At 50.4% G+C, this 18,624-nt stretch overlaps 1 protein-coding gene across 9 annotated transcripts in view; it reads left to right on the plus strand.

Moving 5' to 3' along the window:
• TRAF3 (TNF receptor associated factor 3) overlaps positions 1 to 18,624 on the plus strand; it is a 128,287-nt gene that overhangs the window by 103,869 nt on the left and 5,794 nt on the right. For 7 of the 9 annotated variants that reach the window (XM_027776389.1, XM_006160023.3, XM_006160028.3 and 4 more), the window contains 6 exons: positions 255 to 335; positions 2,897 to 2,971; positions 4,531 to 4,623; positions 11,305 to 11,445; positions 15,707 to 15,881; positions 16,755 to 17,821. In XM_027776389.1, the coding sequence (XP_027632190.1) occupies positions 255 to 335; positions 2,897 to 2,971; positions 4,531 to 4,623; positions 11,305 to 11,445; positions 15,707 to 15,881; positions 16,755 to 17,326 (1,137 nt within the window). In that variant the 3' untranslated portion in view covers positions 17,327 to 17,821. Of the gene's footprint in view, positions 1 to 254; positions 336 to 2,896; positions 2,972 to 4,530; positions 4,624 to 11,304; positions 11,446 to 15,706; positions 15,882 to 16,754; positions 17,822 to 18,624 lie in introns of those variants that run through there. The other 2 variants (XM_006160026.3, XM_027776391.1) reach the window with 2 other exon arrangements.

An 18,624-nucleotide genomic window follows, 5' to 3' on the forward strand; every position in this document is an offset into this window, starting at 1 on the left:
TGAACAAAGCCATGGTCAGGATGCCAGCTCCCCAGACCCTCCTCCGCCTCCCACACATTGCTCTGATGAGTCAGGTCTGACGTGGTCTCACAGATTTGAATGTATCTTAATAACTCAGACGTGACGCCTGCAGATGAGACGTGCTGTGACGAGGGGTGTGACCATGGGCAGGGCACTGCCTTGGGGCCTTCATGGGGACTGCAGGAAGACCGGCCATGTGTTCCAACTTCAGGACACTTTCTTCTTCTCTGTAGAAACACGAAGACACCGAGTGTCCCTGCGTGGTGGTGTCCTGCCCTCACAAGTGCAGCGTCCAGACCCTCCTGAGGAGCGAGGTAAGAGGCATGGCCACGGCCAGCCAGGGGCTTGTGCCAGCCTTAATGAGCTCCACTCTTCCCTCGGTAGAGCCGGAGCCTAAGGTTTTCTCAGTTCACATGAGTGACTTGAGACGGAAGGAAAAAAAATACAACAGAGTCTCCTGCTATTTTTTGAAAGTCAGAAACAAGCAATTAAAAGCTACAGAGTGGTAAATTCAGAGCAAAAAAATGTTTCCAATCAAGAGAATCAACATACAAAGGTGATCACTTTAAAAAGCTATATTTAAATCTATAAAATGGGAAATGTAAGATTATCTCAGAAAGCAAATTAATTTAGGGACACTCCAGAACCCTTTGACCAACTGTGCTGGGCAGAGGTGGCCAGGGCAGGAAGTGGGTACAGGGACAGCTCCCACTGCAGGGTCACCAAGAGCTGAGGCATCAAACCCCTCTGAGTGTTCTTTCTTTGAGAAGGGTGGTGTGGGTTACTAACTTCATTCAGTCAGAACATTCCCAGATGGGGAAACTGGAGACACTTTGATGGCTGTTGTTGGACATCTGGGACGCCCCTCGCTCAGTGGGTGGCCGTCACCTGGGCACTCTTACCCAAGGGGCCTGCCCTCCTCAGCCTTTTCCCACAGCCTGGACTGTCGTGGCTGGATGGTGGAAGCGGGAAGGGTCCTTCATGTGTTGCTGACTGAGTCAGAAGGCTTGGTCTAGGGTGGGGAACTCAGGAGGGCTCCGAGGTGCATCTCCTGGGCCTTGAGGCTGATGGGTGAGAACAGGATGTGTCCTGGTGACAGTGGCCTCTGGGCCTGTAAACTCGCCTTTGGGAGGGGCTGAACAAATGCATGTAAGTTATTTCTACTGCCGAACAGCCCCTCTGAAGAGCCCATGTAACTGAAGTAATTTCTAGTGTTTCGTATATTCTCTTAAATTTTTACTTCCTAAACACTGTCTGAATTAGGGCAAAAGCTGCCTTCATTTTGCCTCTAAGTTACTTTTATTTAAAAATCTTTAAACCTGCATTTCTCTGGTTTCTGACAAAAGGTGCTTTGAGTTATCTTGCCTTTATTTCAAAGCTCCTGTGATTGTGCCAGACCCAGAAAGAACTGATGGTAAAATCAGAATAGGGAGCGGTGCATACCTGAGTTCAGGGAGCGCACCGAGAGCACCCGTCACACTCAGCATGTCCTTGAGTGGGACGTCAGTGCATTAGCACTCGGGTTCGTGGCTGTATTAATGGCACGGCACAGCTCCGTTCACAAGTTGAAGATGATGTTGCTGTGTACAGTCTTCACGCCATGCCTCTGTGCCGGTCCCATGTCACCTGCCTCTCGGACACTCTCCTCAGTATGCAGCCCAGGGCTTCATGACTGGGGTGGGGAACAGCAGACGCACTAGGCTGCCAGATCCTGGGCCACCATGGCTCTGGCCTGACAGACCCTCTTCGATGGCTGGCCTCAGTGCAGTCCCATGATGCCTTAGCCCACTTGCCCAGTGTGGGCCTCCTCCTCAGCTATGGCAGTAGAGCAGAGTGTCCAGGGACCTGTTTTCCCCTCTATCCGAAATACCGACCTAGAAGGCAGAGTCACCTCAGAGAAGTTGTAGAGCCGAACAGCACCCGCCAGGACGCACAGTCCATGAGCTACTGAGGCATGTGTGCCCGGCACAGGATGCAGGCTCGGGCCACTGTGAGCCGCTCACGCCACTCCTGATCAGGGCCTGCTCTCCTGCGAAGATCTGTCTCTGGTGTCCTGATGAGAGCTTCCTCGGCGAGAGAAGGAGCTACCCTCCCATGGTGTCAGCCTTTTCATAACTGTGTCTCCTGACACTTGCTGGTGTCCAGTCCCCTCCTCTCTAGCTGGGGCATCAGAAGTAGCTTTATCTGATGGCCTGCCGGCATTTGAGCTGGGTAAAGGGCTTTTCCTTCTGCCCCCGATCCCTCCTAAGTTTCTGTTCCTGTCGATCAGAGCTGCCGACACTAAGACTCATGTTGTTAGAATGACCTTAGAGATCTTTGGACAGCAACGTGAGTTTCTGGCCGTACAGAGGGGACAGTCTTTTCAGATGAAGGAAAAGCTCATCTCCAGGGGTCTTTCAGTCTCATGAGTGGTGGTGGTTCCTGGTGTAAGCCTGCTTTGAAAATACATTTTATTTTTATGTACTGTATATTAGTTGTGTGGCCCAGTTGCATCCTGAATGCTTTCTATTTTTGTGTTTCATGCAACTTTTGTTTATGGTCTTTAATGTCCATTTTAGTTTACATTTTTTTCTTCTTTTTTTAATTCTGGCACTACAAATGGCATGTCACATCTGAACAATTATTTCTAAAGAAACTGCAAATTTTAAGAAATGTTACAGTAAATGTATTTCTGTATATTAGTGCATATATGTGTATACACGTGACTATACCGTATTATTTACTGCATGTAAGTCTAGGCAGCAGGTGATGCCGACACACCTACCGCTGGTGAGCACCATTAACAGTACAGCCCAGATGCTTTCTGTGCCCTGATATGTTGGAACATTCTCATGCAAGCGTTCGTGCCACAACTCACGTCTCTTTCCCGTTGCAGTTGAGTGCACACTTGTCAGAGTGTGTCAATGCCCCCAGCACCTGTAGTTTTAAGCGCTATGGCTGCGTTTTTCAGGTCAGTATCCGACATTTGTCCTTACCCATCACTGACATTCTGCCATGAGAGAAAGTGAATAACATTTTAACATGCAAGTTCTAGACTTTCAGTCTTTGTCATTAAAGCCAGACACCCTGTTGCATGGGTGCTGAGAGCCACGTGTGGCAGATGGGTGCTTGCTCTCTAGCCCAGCGAGGAGACAGTGCAGAGTGAAGCCATGAGGAGAGCTACTACAGCTAAAGCCTGCGAGTGAGAACGAGCCCTGCCTCTCACACAGCTTCGCCATGTTGTCACAGCAGGCACTAGTTTGGAGTCGTACTTGGTGGGGTTTCTACGTGGACTGTTACAGAAGTTGAGCTGTACTAGGATTTCAGCCCAGACACAGTTGCAGCAGTGTGCTTGTCAGTGCACAGTTGTAAGGGTCACACACTTGTGTGTCCATACATGCATTTGGTGTGCATGCCTGTGCTGACTTTGACTCTGGCTGGAGACGGATCTAAAATGTAGCACAGCCATAGAAACCACATTTTCCACAAAAACAGGCTGGGAAGGACGTCTCTGTTCCTGTCACACACGTAGCATTAGAAACCTGCATCTGGTTTCCGTTACTTGTATTTTTAACAGGACTGAGATTGCTAGTGAGTTGGAACTGAGTTTTCATTCAAACGTGTGTTTTGTGAAACTATCAAAAGGCAATGTGTATTAATAGTGAAATTAATACTTAATTTTATGTATCGCCAGTACATTTTACAAAATCAGTACAGAGGAATTGGCGGCGTAGGGTTCTCTGCGAGGGTAAAAGCCGCAGAGTCAGTGACTGTAGCTTTCCTTTCGGTCTAGTGAGGCCAGCCCCTGTTGTGTCGTGTGTAGTACATCCATCCTGTGTGTGCGTATATATGTTTATATACAGCAGCAATATATCAACATATATATATGACGGTTCTGTGTACAGAGTATATGTTTTGGAGATCATTAAAATGCTTTCTGTGACTTGATTTCCCAATATCAAAACAAATTCTGTTTCATACTGATTATTACCTTAAATACAAGAAGTGCCGTTTCATCTTGAAGATGGTCTGCATCTTATGTACTCTGTAAATTGTTTATGTTTTGTATGTAGCTTTCTAAGTTTACTTAGAATGGTGAAGAGCAGTACTTTTTCAGATGCAGCCTATTTGAGCTAATAAATTAGTACTTTAGTAAGTTACTTAGAGTCCCTATTGTAGCCGTATCTAGCAGTAACTTCAGGTGTCTAAACATTTTTCATTTATTTCTTTAATGAAAAAAATTATAAAGTAACAAAAATGAGTTTAATAAGTAATTTATTGATACTGCCTGTGAAACCTTGATAAAGAAGCCTGAGGAGCGAGGAGCAGGCCCCAAGGCCGGCATTGCAGTACAACCAGGTTTCCTCTCAGCCCGTTTTTCTCAGAACCTCCGAGGCTCAGAGACCACCTGTGCATGTTACATGACTGCTCCCCGTCACGTTTAGTGCTGCTGTAGAGTCAGTCGTTAGACTTCCTGTCCTTTGGAATCCAGTGAGACTGGCTTAATGCCTTGCATCTTTGCTCTGGCAGGGCACGAACCAGCAGATCAAGGCCCACGAGGCCAGCTCCGCTGTACAGCACGTCAACCTGCTCAAGGAGTGGAGCAACTCCCTCGAGAAGAAGGTAGGCCACGCGGGGCCCTGCTCCACTGGTGTTTTTATGATTTTTTTCAAAATTTTTAAAGAGAAGAACCCCTTTTATAGGTTTTAATGGTTTGTAGATTAAAGAAACACACAAAAATTGTCAGAAATTCTCTTCTTATGATCTTGAATTTATAAATGAAGGTCTTTTATTCTCTGTTTTGTTTTTTAATGGCCAAGCAAGTATGCATTGCTTTTTCTTCTGCACACATTGTCGTTATTTTAGATTTGATTTAGAGCAGAGAGATTATCGACTTCCAACTCTCACCCATCTTTTTGTAAATAAAGTTTTATTGGAACACAGCTGCCCTCTTTCATTTCCACATCCTCTGTGACTGCCTTTCACCATAGCAACCGAGTTAAGTAGTTGAGCCAAGGATCACGTGGACTGTGCAGCCCCACATACTGTTTAGCTCTTTTTTTAAAAAAATATTTATTTAATTTATTCATTCATTTTATTTTAATTTGACCAGAAAGAGAGACACACAGAGAGGGAGAGAGAGAGAGGGAAAGTGAGAAAGCAAGCTACCAGGTCCGGGACTCGAACTGTGATTGGCCACGTGGGTGTGTCCAACAACTTAAGCACCACGCCACCTGCTGGTTCCCCTGTTTAGCTCTTTTACAGAACAGATTTCCTGCCCCTGTTCTGGGTGGTTACCCACGTTAAATACTTTGTAGTTCTAGGTTCTTTGTAAGACACAAATAGGAAACAACATTCCCATGTCACTAGCGTTTATGACTAATGTCATCTGACACTGAAAATTTGGTGCCCTCTGACCACAGACAGGACCGCTGCCCAAGCAGATAGTCTATCCATGATAACTTAAGGAGCCTCCACTGTGGGGCTGTGGGCCCTATGGCAGACATCGTCCGGTTATCAGGAAGGTTTCATCCCAGAGAAGTGCGGTCTGTAATGTTCCGCCCAGTGGGAGTTTTCTTTTCATGAGAAGAAAAAGAAAATTTCTAAGGGTTGGTAGAGAAAAGGTTGGAATCGAATCTCTCATTGTGGCCACTTGCAAAAGTTAAAACTTAATTCCATACCCACATGTTGAGAACTTGCATTGGAGGGACCACAGGATAAGTTAGTATAGCCAGTGGAGGTTGACTCTTAACTTCTAAAGAGAAATGTCTTGTTTCAAGAGTTAAATCCAGGGAACCAGCAGTTAGCGTAATGGCTCTGTCGCTGGACTCCCACGTAGTCTACTTCGGTTCACGTCCTGGAACCAGTGGTTTAAAACTCACGCCGGGCACATGTGCGTGCGTGCCCAAGATCCCGAGAGGAGAATGGAGGAGAAGGGATTGCGGCGTGACCATCCCCCCTGGGGGGTGATTTCTCCCTTTCTGTCTCTATGTCTCTCTCTGTCTGTCTGGCGAGCGCACACGCCCTATAGCAAAAACCTCTCCAAAAAAAAAAAAAGAATGTGGTATTTCTGCCTTTTTGAATTTATAGACATAGATCACGTGATTTTCCGTCCCATGTGCTGTTTCTAATTTCAAAGGCTTTTTTTTTTTTTGAGAGATTTTCACAGAAATTTTTGCTATCGGGCACATGTGCTCATCAGAGAGACACAGAAAGAACAGAAAAAAATCACTCCCTGGGGGTATAGGCATGCCACAGTCCCTTCTTCTCTATTCCATTCTCCTCTTGGGATCTTGGGCACGCATGCACACGCGCCCGGCGTGAGTTTTAAGCCACCAGGTTCGGGACACAAACCGCGGTCGACCGTGTGGGAGTCCAGCGACATAGCCATTACGCTAACTGCTGGTTCCCTAATTTCAAAGGCTTTTTCTTGCGCTGTAACAGTTGGTCTATTGCAGCTGTATTGGCTACATGGCGGTTAAGCGGGTCTCAGGTGTGTGGTACCCAGCAGAATGGTTCTGGACGTTCTGGAAGGTGCTGAGTTCCTGGAGGACTTGGTGGTCTGTCCCTGCGGTTACATTCCTCTTCTTCCTTCCTGCTTCGTGATTTTTTCCCCCCAAAGCGAATGGTTTTGCACCATTGGAAACTCCAGAATGTTCCAGCACACCAGAGCAACCTGTCTACACACAGTGTACAGCCTTCCCCCACCACCACCTTGTGGATTCCTCATGTTTAACTGTCACCAGCCAGGTCACAGCGAAGCCCTGAGGGTGCAGGATGTGTTGCAGGATGTTGCAGCTGCTGTGTTGGAAGTGCCTGCCCTTTGCACATGCTCAGGGATTAGTCTCTCTGGCTCTGTCGTCAGAATGGAAGCATTCAGGCCAACTGGGCTTCAGCCGCATGCATCCTCATCATGCCCCCAGAGTGTGTGTCTGCCCTTTTCCAAAGGACAGGCTAGTCAGAGAATGGAGATACTTATATTTTCTCATTTAAGAACTATTTGATTTTATTATGTATTTAATTTGACCAGAGAGAGAGGGGGGAGGGGGAGAGTGAGATAGGAAGCCACCTGGTCTGGGACTCGAACCGTGATCTGCCATGTGAGAGTTTAGCACCTTATGTGCCAGCCCCGATTTATATGTTTGTATCTATGTATGTACACCTTTGCCGAAGGGTGCATGCACTCACAGAGACAGACAGAGAGAAAGTGAGAAATCACTCCCTAGGTGGCATGACCATGCCTAAATCCCTTCTCCTCTGTTCTGCTGGGATTTTGGGTATACATTCACATGCACCTGGTATGATTTTTAAGCCACCAGGTTCAGGAATTGAGCCATGGTTGGCCACATGGGAGCTCAGCACCTTAATCATCTGCCACTTGTCGGCCCCAAGATAGTTCTTTTCTCTTTCCTTTTTGTTTTTTTTAGAGAGATTTTTGTGATAGGGTACATGTACTCATCATAGAGACAGAGAGAAAGCAAGAAATTACCCCCCGGGGTGGATGGTCACACTGCAGTCCCTTCTCCTCCGTTCTCCTCTCAGGATTTTGGGCACGCACGCACATGCACCCGGCATGAGTTTTAAGCCGCCAGGTCTGGTACTTGAACAATGGCTAGCTATGTGGGAGTCTTAGTGACATAACCGTTATATCTGCTGATCTGTTATATTTCCTTAAAAGACTGGGCTCATGGAGGGTCTTGGGGGAGAATGAGGTAGAGATGAGCCTCTCCTCTTCCAGCTTCATGGAAACACCCTGCCAGGTAGACTCCCTGTACAGAGTGGCCCCCAGCTAAAGCACAGGCGAGGACCACAGTCTGGCCCAGGACTTGGGCTCTTTGGTCAAAGCCAGAAATACGAATGAAAGTCACAGCGAGAGCAGTCCCTCAGTGAAAGAAATTCAGAGTCGGTGGCTTGTATGTTCATTCCCCTAAGCCACTGCTCCTTGTACTCAGACACTCGTGTGGTTGCAGGAATAACTGCCGATGTTTGTGGAGATATTACAGAGTTGTGTTTTGTTTTTGTTTTTTGGGGGGTTTTTGGTCAAAAGCATTGTCATACATGGTGTCTCTTAGGGGGTGGGAGAATAGAGACTCTGGGGATTCCGTCCATCTTTCACAGATCAGAATGAGCAAACTGTAACTTCAGAAGTGATGTCACCACCATGTGACATTTTATAGGTCCCACTCTGCATGAGTGCAGCTCGAGCACTTGTAGGTCACAGACTTTAGCAATAGTAAGCTGCAGGCAGAAAGACCGGTTTTTACTGAAGAAAATCCTAGGAAAGCGAAGTCGTGCCTAGCCCTGGAGGTGCTGCAGTCTCTGTGCTCCTTAACACACCCTGCGTTAAAGTGCGGTAGCGGCCATCGCTTCTCCAGGTGCTTCCTGCCGAGGGTGGTGTTGGGCATGGAAGGGCACCTGTGTTGAGGTCGCCAGCATCGGGTCAGTTGTTTGTCGCATTGTCTTGGCCAAGATGCTCTCAGGCCATCATGTAGGGACATGTGCGAGGCCAGTACCTAGGCACTGGTGGTTCTAGAGGGTTCTTCATGGGGAGGTGCACATCAACCAGGTGGCCCGATCCCAGGGGGGGTCACGGATCCCAGGGGGGTTCAGACTCTTCCAGGGTGGCAGCAGTGCTCCTAAGCGGGGTGAGAGCTTTTAGACATTTTTCTCCAAAGGCCTTTGGAGAAATCTTGTGAGAAAGGAAGCCTTGTAGGAGTTACCTCAGATTCCTCATCAGGGGATTTTAAGACCAAGTATTAATGGTCCTTGGGGATTAAATGGGTTTCTTTTTTTTTTTTGGTTTTTTTTTTTTTTTTTTTTTTCTATATAAAGATTTGGAAAGAGCAGAAGTGGCCGTGGCATTGCAGCTCAGCCGGCCCTTCCTCCTGGTAGCGTGGCTGCAGATGACTGCTGAGCACCCTGGAGGTCTGTGCAGGCCAGCGTGGCTGCACTGAAACCCTTCTGTTTTGTTTGGAATTTTCACCAGAGGGCACGGGTGCTAGAGAGAGGGAGGGAGAAAGCATCCCCCCAGGGGGCATGGTCATACATAGCCCCTTTTCCTCCATTTTCTTCTTGGGATTTTGGGCATGCACACACACTGGCCTGTACCCAGTGTGTTTTTTTTTTTTTTAAAGAGATTTCTTTTTTGCTTTAAGACACTTGTGCTTGCTGGAGAGAGAGTGAAAGAAAGAAAGAAATCACCCCCTGGGGGGATGGCCATGTCACAGTCCTTCCACCTCCATTCTTTTCTCAGGATTTTGGGCACACACATGTGCGTGCGCCTGCATGCCGGTGAGAGTTTCAAGGCTTCATGTCCAGGGCTCAAACCATGGTCGACCCTGTTGGAATCCAGTGCCTTAACCACTGTATCACCTGCTGACTCTGCACGTTTTTCAAGCTGCTGGATCCGGATTCAAATTACATAGTCGGCCATGTGGGATCACCCTGCCTTAACTCCCAGGCCACCAGCTGGCCCTGGGCCTTTGTGGTCTGTTATCCTTCCCAAACTTTCTCCTTTAGTTGGAAGGACTTTGTGAACAGCCAGATGTGGCCCACGATGGATGTGCAATAACTTAGTGGGTTTGACTAGCATTTTTTAAATTGACTAGTAACTGTGTTTAAGTATAGGGCACAGTGTACCATTTTGATATTGATATATGTGTCCATATTACCAGTGGCTAAATCCAGCTAGTTAACATATCTATCCCTTCTATGATGCCAACATTTAGAACCCACTCTTTTAGCAATATTAAAATATATGTTACGTTAACCGTAGTCATGTGCTGTGCAACATATCTTAAAAACGTATCTCTGCTGTCTGACCAAAATTTCATACCCTTCGACTAACGCTGACCCCGGCCCCTGGAAGCCAGCATTCTTCTCCGTCTCTGCAGTTCCCCGTCTTCGGATGCCACACCTACGTGAGATCACACAGTCTGTCTTTGTACCTGGCTTAGTTTACTTAGTATTACGTCCTCCAGAGACAAGCGTTTTTTTCTTTTTCCCAAGTAGAATAGAGCGTAACGTGCACGGTAAGTGATCTGGGCCATGCGGGTTTGCAGCGTCTGTCTCTCAGGTATGCACACACGCTTTCGTGCAAACTGGGAGAAATGTAAGAATGTGTTTCTTTCTTTGTTTCTTGACCAAAATTTGAGAGCTACTCTGGTAAAAGATAAGTTTTCAGCAAAAAACATTAAAAAGATTTCAGTTCTGGGACCAGCAGTTGGCGTAATGGCTATGTCGCTGGACTCCCATGTAGTTGACCTAGGTTCAAGTCCCAGACCCGGTGGCTTAAACTCACGCTGGGCACGTGTGTGCCCAAGATCCCGAGAGGAGAACAGAAGAGAAGGGATTGCAACGTGGCCATCCTTCCTGGGGGGGTGATTTCTTGCTTTCCTTCTCTGTCTGTCTCTTTCTGGCAAGTACATGCACCCTGTAGAAAAAACCGCTCAAAAAAAAGCATTCAGTTCATTATGAAATCCAGCCAGCTGCTATACTTTGCCTCACCTTGTGCCCAAGATCCCGAGAGGAGACTGGAGGAGAAGGGATTGTGGTGTGGCCATCCCCTCTTGGGGGGTAATTTCTCAGTTTCTGTCTGTCTCTGGCAAGCACATGCACCCTATAGCAAAAACCTTGCTTTAAAAAAAATTAAAGAAATTCAAATACTATCATTGGTGCCAGCAGGTGGGGTGGTGGTTAAAGGCGCTGGACTCCCATGTGGCCAACCATGGTTCGAGTCCCGGACCTGGCGACTTGCTTTCTCACTTTTCCGCTCTCTGTTTCTCTAACCCTCTCCGGTCAGATTAAAATGGATGAACAAATAAATAAAGTTAAATAAAATAATAATTCTTGGGACCCTGTTGCTTGAACTCACGCCAGGCATGTGTGCGCGTGTGCCCAAGATCCCGAGAAGAGAACGGAGGAGAAGGGATTACGGCATGGCCATCCCCCTGGGAGTGATTTCTCGCTTTTTATCTCTCTGTCTCTGTCTTTCTGGCGAGCACACATGCCCTATAGCATAAACCTCTCAGAAAAAAAAAAAATTTATTTTAAAAAATAAATACTGAGCCAGCAGGTGGTGTGGCAGTTACGGGCGCTGGATTCCCACATGGCCAACTGTGGTTCGTCCAGACATGGTGGCTGACTTTCTCACTTTGTCTTTCTCCCTCTCTCTCTGTTCCTCTCTGGTCAAATTAAATGAAAATAAATAAAGTTAAATTTAAAATAAGTAAATAAATACTATCATTGTTATTACTTAATATTAAAACCACTTACACTAGATTAATTGGAAAATCTCTTTTCCAGGTTTCCTTGCTGCAGAATGAAAGTGTAGAAAAAAATAAGAGCATACAAAGTCTGCATAATCAGATATGTAGTTTCGAGATTGAAATTGAGAGACAAAAGGAAATGCTTCGAAATAATGAATCTAAAATACTTCATTTACAGGTAAGAAGCTTAAGGTTGTGACTTGTCCAGGGGTGAGGAGCTGGTATGTGTTCTCAGCAAGGGCTTTCTTAAGACCGAGCTGTCTGACTGACACCCCTACCTTTGACAAGCAGAGGCCACTCACCTCTCTTCCTGAGGTGAAGACTTCAGAAAGGTGTCCTGGGCTGGCCGGGATGCCATGAGTGGCCATTCTCTCTCCGCTTTCTTGGGCCAGCAGGCCTGGGACCTCTTTCTGTGTCTTTGATCCACTGCTGGCAAAGTCAGACTTCAAGCCTGTGTTTTAGAACAATTAGCTGTTCTTACAATTATCAAACGTTCCCTATTGTTCATGAGTAGTCGTGTGCAAAGTCTCACTTCCTGAGGTGAAGCCAAACCGTTCCTGGTGGGCATTTCCTGGTGACGCTCACACTCCACTGTACTTCACTGAAGTACTCAGGGGCCTCCCAGCACGTCAACCTTGGCCACTCCGAGTGGAGGTGCACAGCCTGACACAGACAATGTGCCTGTCTCCTGGGTCAGCATCGGCTCCATGGACACCTGGGGTGGACCGTGGGTGAGGGTCCCCTCTGTACGTGGCCTCCCTCATGGCGTGCGTCTGCCACGACAAGCCCACGCTTCCCGTGCACTGTGTGCGTGTCACTGTAGTGGTTTCCAGTGCTCGTGCCCAGGGCGCGTTTCCCTAACTCACCTGGGAGATTCGGCATTGCTGACAGTGTGGGGTGGGGTCTTCAGGAGCGCCTTCCCTCCCGCTACCACATGAGAGGACGGGGATTTATTAAATTAAATCTCATTTGTATTCAACTTTGTGGTTGCCCAGGAAGACAAGGAAAAAATAAAGGAAACATTAGATTGTCAGAAAAGGTCTGAGTTGTTAGTGTTGAGTCCAGCCAGGCAGTTTGTGACATAAACCACCAGCACGCCCCCTGCTGGGTGCTCTGGTGTTTCCTAGAGCCTATGGTATGAAGTCTGAGGTCAGACTGCACAGGCAGCAGGCCCAGGTCCTGTGCACCCCTGGGGCCCAGCGTCCCCAGCACTGCCCACTGGGGGGCAATGGTTGATTTATGTTTGAAATTTTATGATTAAATAATCCAGGGTGAGTCAGGAAGACAGGGAAGCAAGCCACTGACTGCCGAGGAACAAGGGCTGGCAGGAACGGTAGTGGCCAGTGTCCCTCGCCTTGTCGTGACAGGGAGGACAGTGGCTGCCGGCTCTCTTTTCCACAGGAAGAAAGTCATGGAGGGAGAGGGGCTCTAGTTACAGGCAGGGACTCAGACTGGAGCTGATGGCTTCCTTGTGCATCGGAACAGAGCCTGAGGGTCCAGAAATCCCTCAGGTAGCATCCAGGTGACCAGAACTCTGAGTAGAAGGCCACCCAGCGTGTGATCTTAGGAAAGGTGTCATTATGGGGCTGGCAGCCTGTGGCTGGCAAGGAGACGCTCTCTGGACTGTCAGTGCAGAAACTCCCAGGTGCCAGGAGGTGTTGGCTGTGTCAGCTGCTCAGCCACATACCTCATGTTTTCCTTCATCTTCCACCCCGCGGGCGTCTCCCAGAAGGGTTCACTGATACTCCGTGGGACTGGCTACTGGTCACTGTCCCAAATTTGCCCTCTCTCTGCAGCGAGATGGACCTCCCTTTGCTCCTCGAGAGGCTCCACGCCCGGCCTGGACGTGCCTGAGCTGGACAGCCCTCTTCCCCACTCCCCTACCTGACTGCCTCTGACCGTGACTCCCCATGAAACACCTCAGGCCACATCCTCCAGGAAGCCCCCCTCGCCACCCCATTCCTGTGCTCACCAGGCTGTGTACAGCCTCAGTGACGATGGTACACGTCATCTGTGTCATCTGCTTCCTTGTCTGACCCTCCAGTAGACTAGAACCCCAGTGGTGTAGAGTGCCTGGGCGAGGTCGCAGTGGTGGGCACAGGCAGAGGTGCAGGGAGCAGACAGAGCGTGCTGGCTGTGCTCGCCCGGGAAGGGCGGCTCTTACACCTTCCTTAGACCAGCCCAGCCGGGGTCCCGACCCCGGGCTCCTGTTGCCAGTGGGACCGATAAACTGTGGTCCTGTCATTGGCCTTCAGACCCAGGGGCGCCGAGAGCGCACAGGCTGCGCACAACCTCCACCTGGAGCTCTGTGTCCTAGTACAAGTCCGTGCCTGCACCCAAGGTCGTTGGTGTGAACTGCAGAGGCTGCGCACAGGCTGCCCTTCCAAAGGGAGTGACGTTCACAGTGCTCCAGGGGACGCACAATTCAGAGTCGTGGTCTGCTTGAGGCTGTGCTGTCGATACTGGAGAGGCCTGTTTAGACATAGCGGTTATCAGATCGAGCATGGAGCGCCTTCTGAGTGAGCCGTGAGCCTCTCTCTGCCACAGCAAGCTCCTCCTCCAGGCCCGACTGGGAGTCCCATTCCTGCAAGCCTGCATGGCCTCGCGTGGCACCACAGGCCACTGTCCCCTTCATCCCCAGCTGTAGGAGTGGGCAGCGCAGTGTCACCCTTTTCCCACTCTGTGCCTGCCGGCTCAGCCCTGGCTGTCCTCAGACTGCCACGGTGCCCTTCCCATCCAGTTGCCACTCCCCCGTGCCTGTGCAGCCCAGTGTGTACGCTGGTGCAGAGAGGAGGTTTGTGCGTCCAGGAGACGCCCACTAGAAACGGGGGTGGGGGAGGGAGTTCACTGATGCCAGTGGCATCGTCCCCCAGGAAGGCCCTGGGGACTGACTACATGTTCCTCTGGCCACTTGTACTTGTTGCAAAGAAAGGGGCGTCAGGATAGAGGAGCTCTCAGAGGAGCCATCCCCACTTCGCAGCATCAGCCACCAGATGTTTCTTGGCAAAAAATTTAAAGAGGAACCGTTTTCACAGCAAAAAGGTAATGCAGACTGCCACGTGTGTTCCTCTGTGGTCGGTAACAGCCAGCAGAGGTACTGAAACCTCAGAGTTTAAAAAGACTTCTAATTGAGTGGCCCTTGGGCTGTCTCTTGAGCACCCCATGGGCCGCAGAGACAGGGTGGCACAGTCTTCCCACAGCCTCACTGAAACCGAACCACCCGGCTTTCATGAGCTTTCTTTCAAAGACGTGAAATCCTTCTAGAAATGAGAAGCCTTCCTGCCCCGCTTCCTAGGGCACAAGTGGACACGCCCGTCCCTTGAAGCAGACCAGGCCACTGCAGCTGTGGCGGCTTGCATCCTCCAGGGACTCCAAGTAGAAACGGTCCTGTGTTTCTGCAGAGTTTTTGCTTAAATTGCGTCCTAGGGCCCTTGCTTTGGCGCCGTGTCTGTGCCACCAGGGGTTTTCTGCCGGCCCTCCCCTGGCAGCAGGCATGGAGATGGTGAAGGAAAAGGCCCTGCCATTATAGGCATCGGCCCCTTGATTTCACCAGGGCCTGAGAACGCACTGCAGGGCCTTTTTCCACTGCCAGGCCTGTGCAAAGCCAGTCGGGCCTTTGGGGTGGTGGCAGGTGGAGGGTGTGCTCTCTCCTGGACATGACTGTATTTCGTGGGCACCCCCTGCGGCTACAGTGGCAGGGTGGTTCTTGTGCCCTGGGCCAGCAGTAGGGTAGGAGGCTCCTGATGGTCAGAGGGGCCAAGAGCATACGTTTGTGACTGCAGAATCTCAAACCCGAGCCCTGTGACGAGCTGGGGCCTCCTGGACTTGCAGGTGAGGCTTTGCTTCACTCAGGCGCTTCCTCTGGGAAGCAGGGCCCCCCTGAGGCACACCTGGGCATGAGACAAGATGCCCCGGGAGCCTGGCAAGCTGGGGAGGTGCTGCTGGTTTGTGAGGAAGGCCAGGAGGGGACGTGAGTAACAGTGAGGGTGAGGGGGGAATCCAGGCTATCTGAAAAGCAGAGCCGGTGGGAGGGCCTGCTGCCTGGATGCAGGGCAGGGCAGGCCGGGGCTGGCCGGACGAGCTGCTTCCTGCCCAGAGTGTATGCTGCAAGGCTGGCAGGCAGGCAGCCCTGCACCTGATCCTCTGAAGGCTGACTGCCTGTCACCGCACTTTCCCAGCGGCTTCTTGCGGGCAGAGCAGCCTGGGCTTAGTGGAGGTGCCCACTGCGTCTATAAGGACAGGTCTTCCCGTCTGCTCCTGTCATTGCCTGCTCCCTGCAGAGCTCCCAGCAGGAGGTTGACTCAGCTTGCCTGCTGGGGCCGGAGCGGCCCCAGGTCCTCTGTGGCTGAGCACTGTGCCGGGCAGGCTGTCTGGCAGGTGGCACACAGCACCCCTAGAGTTCTGACCACTCTGTGCTTTTTCCACCTTTGGTCTGGAAGCGAGTAATAGACAGCCAAGCCGAGAAGCTGAAAGAGCTTGACAAGGAGATCCGGCCCTTCCGGCAGAACTGGGAGGAAGCAGACAGCATGAAGAGCAGCGTGGAGTCCCTGCAGAACCGCGTGACCGAGCTGGAGAGCGTGGACAAAAGTGCGGGGCAGGCAGCTCGGAACACAGGTGAGGGCGGCAGAGCAGGCCGGAGCTGGCCAGTGCTGCCGTGGGGACATGCTGTGTCAGAACTGTCCAGTCTCAGGTATGAGTGTGCAGGACTGTGGTCACTCCTCTCGGGCTCCCCAGTGAGGACAGAAGCCTTTGCCTTTTTGACTTGTCCTTCCTTAGGCGAGGCCAAGCTGCTGGGGAGTGGGAAGCTATGGAGGCCTCCCTGGCAGAGGCTTAGGCCACATAGTGACTCCCAGGCCAGGCCTGAGTGGACATGGTCAAGGAGGCCAGGGCCTGCAGAGCAGGTGCTCCAGGGGGCTTGGGCTGGTGAGGCGGGGCTTGCAGCAGATCCGCACATCCTGCTGGAGTGTTTCCAGGCCCAGAGCAGGTAGGGGCCTGCTACGTGAGGCTGGAGGAATGTGAGTACGGGCATGAGAGGCCTGACGGTGGGGATGAGCGGGGTTCTCCTGGTGCTTGAGGGATGGGTTAGGCTGGCGGAGGGTCTGAGAAGACAGCAGCTTAGACTCAGCACGGGACATTGGGCGTCCAGGCCTTGGACTGGGGACAGGGGTGGCTGTCCTCTGTGCCCGGGGGCTCCCACCAGGCCTGGCTTCCGAGGAGGCAGCAGTGGGGTAGACTGCTGCATTGTCAGCCCTGCAGTGCGGTGACACGGGCAGGCTGCGGCCAGGTGGCCCGTCCAGCCCTACGATGCCATGGACTGGGCTCTTGGTGGCAGGCTCTGGTGGGAACCTGAGCCTGCACGCGTGGTGGGGTGTCTGCCCGCTCACCCCAAGCCAGCGGTTGTGCTGCCACTCGCTGAGGTGCTGGCGAGGACTCGCTTTCGACCCTGTGGTGCTCAGGCCTCACCCACCGTCTCCTTCGCCTGCCTAGGCCTGCTGGAGTCCCAGCTGAGCCGGCATGACCAGATGCTGAGCGTTCACGACATCCGCCTGGCTGACATGGACCTGCGCTTCCAGGTCCTCGAGACCGCCAGCTACAACGGTGTGCTCATTTGGAAGATCCGAGACTACAAGCGGCGGAAGCAAGAGGCCGTCATGGGGAAGACGCTGTCCCTGTACAGCCAGCCTTTCTACACGGGCTACTTTGGCTACAAGATGTGTGCTAGAGTCTACCTGAATGGGGACGGGATGGGCAAGGGGACGCACTTGTCGCTGTTCTTTGTCATCATGCGCGGGGAGTATGATGCCCTGCTGCCTTGGCCGTTTAAGCAGAAGGTGACACTCATGCTGATGGACCAGGGGTCCTCGCGGCGTCACCTAGGAGACGCCTTCAAGCCCGACCCCAACAGCAGCAGCTTCAAGAAGCCCACTGGAGAGATGAACATTGCTTCTGGGTGCCCGGTCTTCGTGGCTCAGACTGTTCTAGAGAATGGGACGTATATTAAAGATGATACGATTTTTATTAAAGTCATAGTGGATACTTCAGACCTGCCCGACCCCTGACCAGGAGCTGGGGCGGTGGGTTTAGCAGAAGGCAACTCCTCGGGGGTGGGCCGCTCTGTCTTCACTGCGGTCCTCGCGTTCAGAGGAACCTGGTGGGACAGAGGAAGCGGCGGAAGGCGAATGCAGCCGGCGGAGGAGCCACACGTGAAGACACACCCTGACACGTTTCTAATAGACTAGCACCGCTCTCTGGAGAACTATTTATCCTTCGACGAGATACATACTGCTGTCAGAGGAGGTTTTCATTTCATTTTTAAAGATCTAGTTAATTAAGGTGGAAAACATATATGCTAAACAAAAGAAACATGATTTTTTCTTCCTTAAACTTGAACACCAAAAACAGTGCACTCACACACGTGGGGGTAGCGGACCTGTCAGCATGTTGGGAAAGGAGACTCTGGGGTAATCACGCAGTTCTGATATACTTACTCATCCTGAAGCTCAAGAGTGCAGTCTTGTTTCAAATATAGTATATTGTCTATTTTTAAGGCCTCATCTGGTCTCTGTTTTAATAATTTGTTTGTCAGAAGACCCTGAAGTATACCTAGGTCTTTTTTTGAAAGTCTCTAAAATCAGAATCATTTTTTAATTTAAGGTTCTACAAATAATTGTTAACTGCAAACATTTTATTTTAAAACGTTGATAGACTGATATTTCTTGGAAGAAAATGTAAAATATCAAACACTGGTTATCACTTGTGATAGGAAAGAGAATATCAATCTGTTGTTATTTCTCGTTAGAAATGTAAACCTTCAATACCTGTCGTAGTTACTGACACTACTTCAAAACTATTATGAAAGGGACATTGCTCATGGATGCTGTGCATCATTTTCAGATTTATAATTGTTTTCACCCTAAAATAGGGCATTAGTTGAACTTTGGAGTTCTAAACAAAATCCTGTAGGTTTTTAAAATTCTGCCCCACGTGTTTTAGACGAGCTCTCCACGGCTGACAGCACCGACCTTTGGTCCCCAGGGTCAGGTGTCGGGGGTGGGCAGGCGGCTCGTGCTGAGGGAGGCCCGGGCAGACGTGCTCTCCATCCTGTCGTGTTGCTGCGTTTTGTCTGTGATCTCCAAAAGTGACATCTTTATGTAGAGATGGTGGCAGTTCATGTGCCTTAGATGTGACATGCTGCTTCTCGACCCTGGTTTGCATTTGGCGTCTTTCTGGAAAGTGATCGCTTAACCAGACTTTTCTCTCCTCCACTAGATCTTTGTCTTGACAAGGGCCCTCAGACAACCCTGTCCCTGCAGAGGGGAGGCCAGGCTCTCACGCGGCTTCTCGAGCCTCCACTTCT

This window comes from Tupaia chinensis, unplaced genomic scaffold, assembly GCF_000334495.1.
Source record: "Tupaia chinensis unplaced genomic scaffold, TupChi_1.0 Scaffold000671_2, whole genome shotgun sequence".
Taxonomy (NCBI): Eukaryota; Metazoa; Chordata; class Mammalia; order Scandentia; family Tupaiidae; genus Tupaia; species Tupaia belangeri.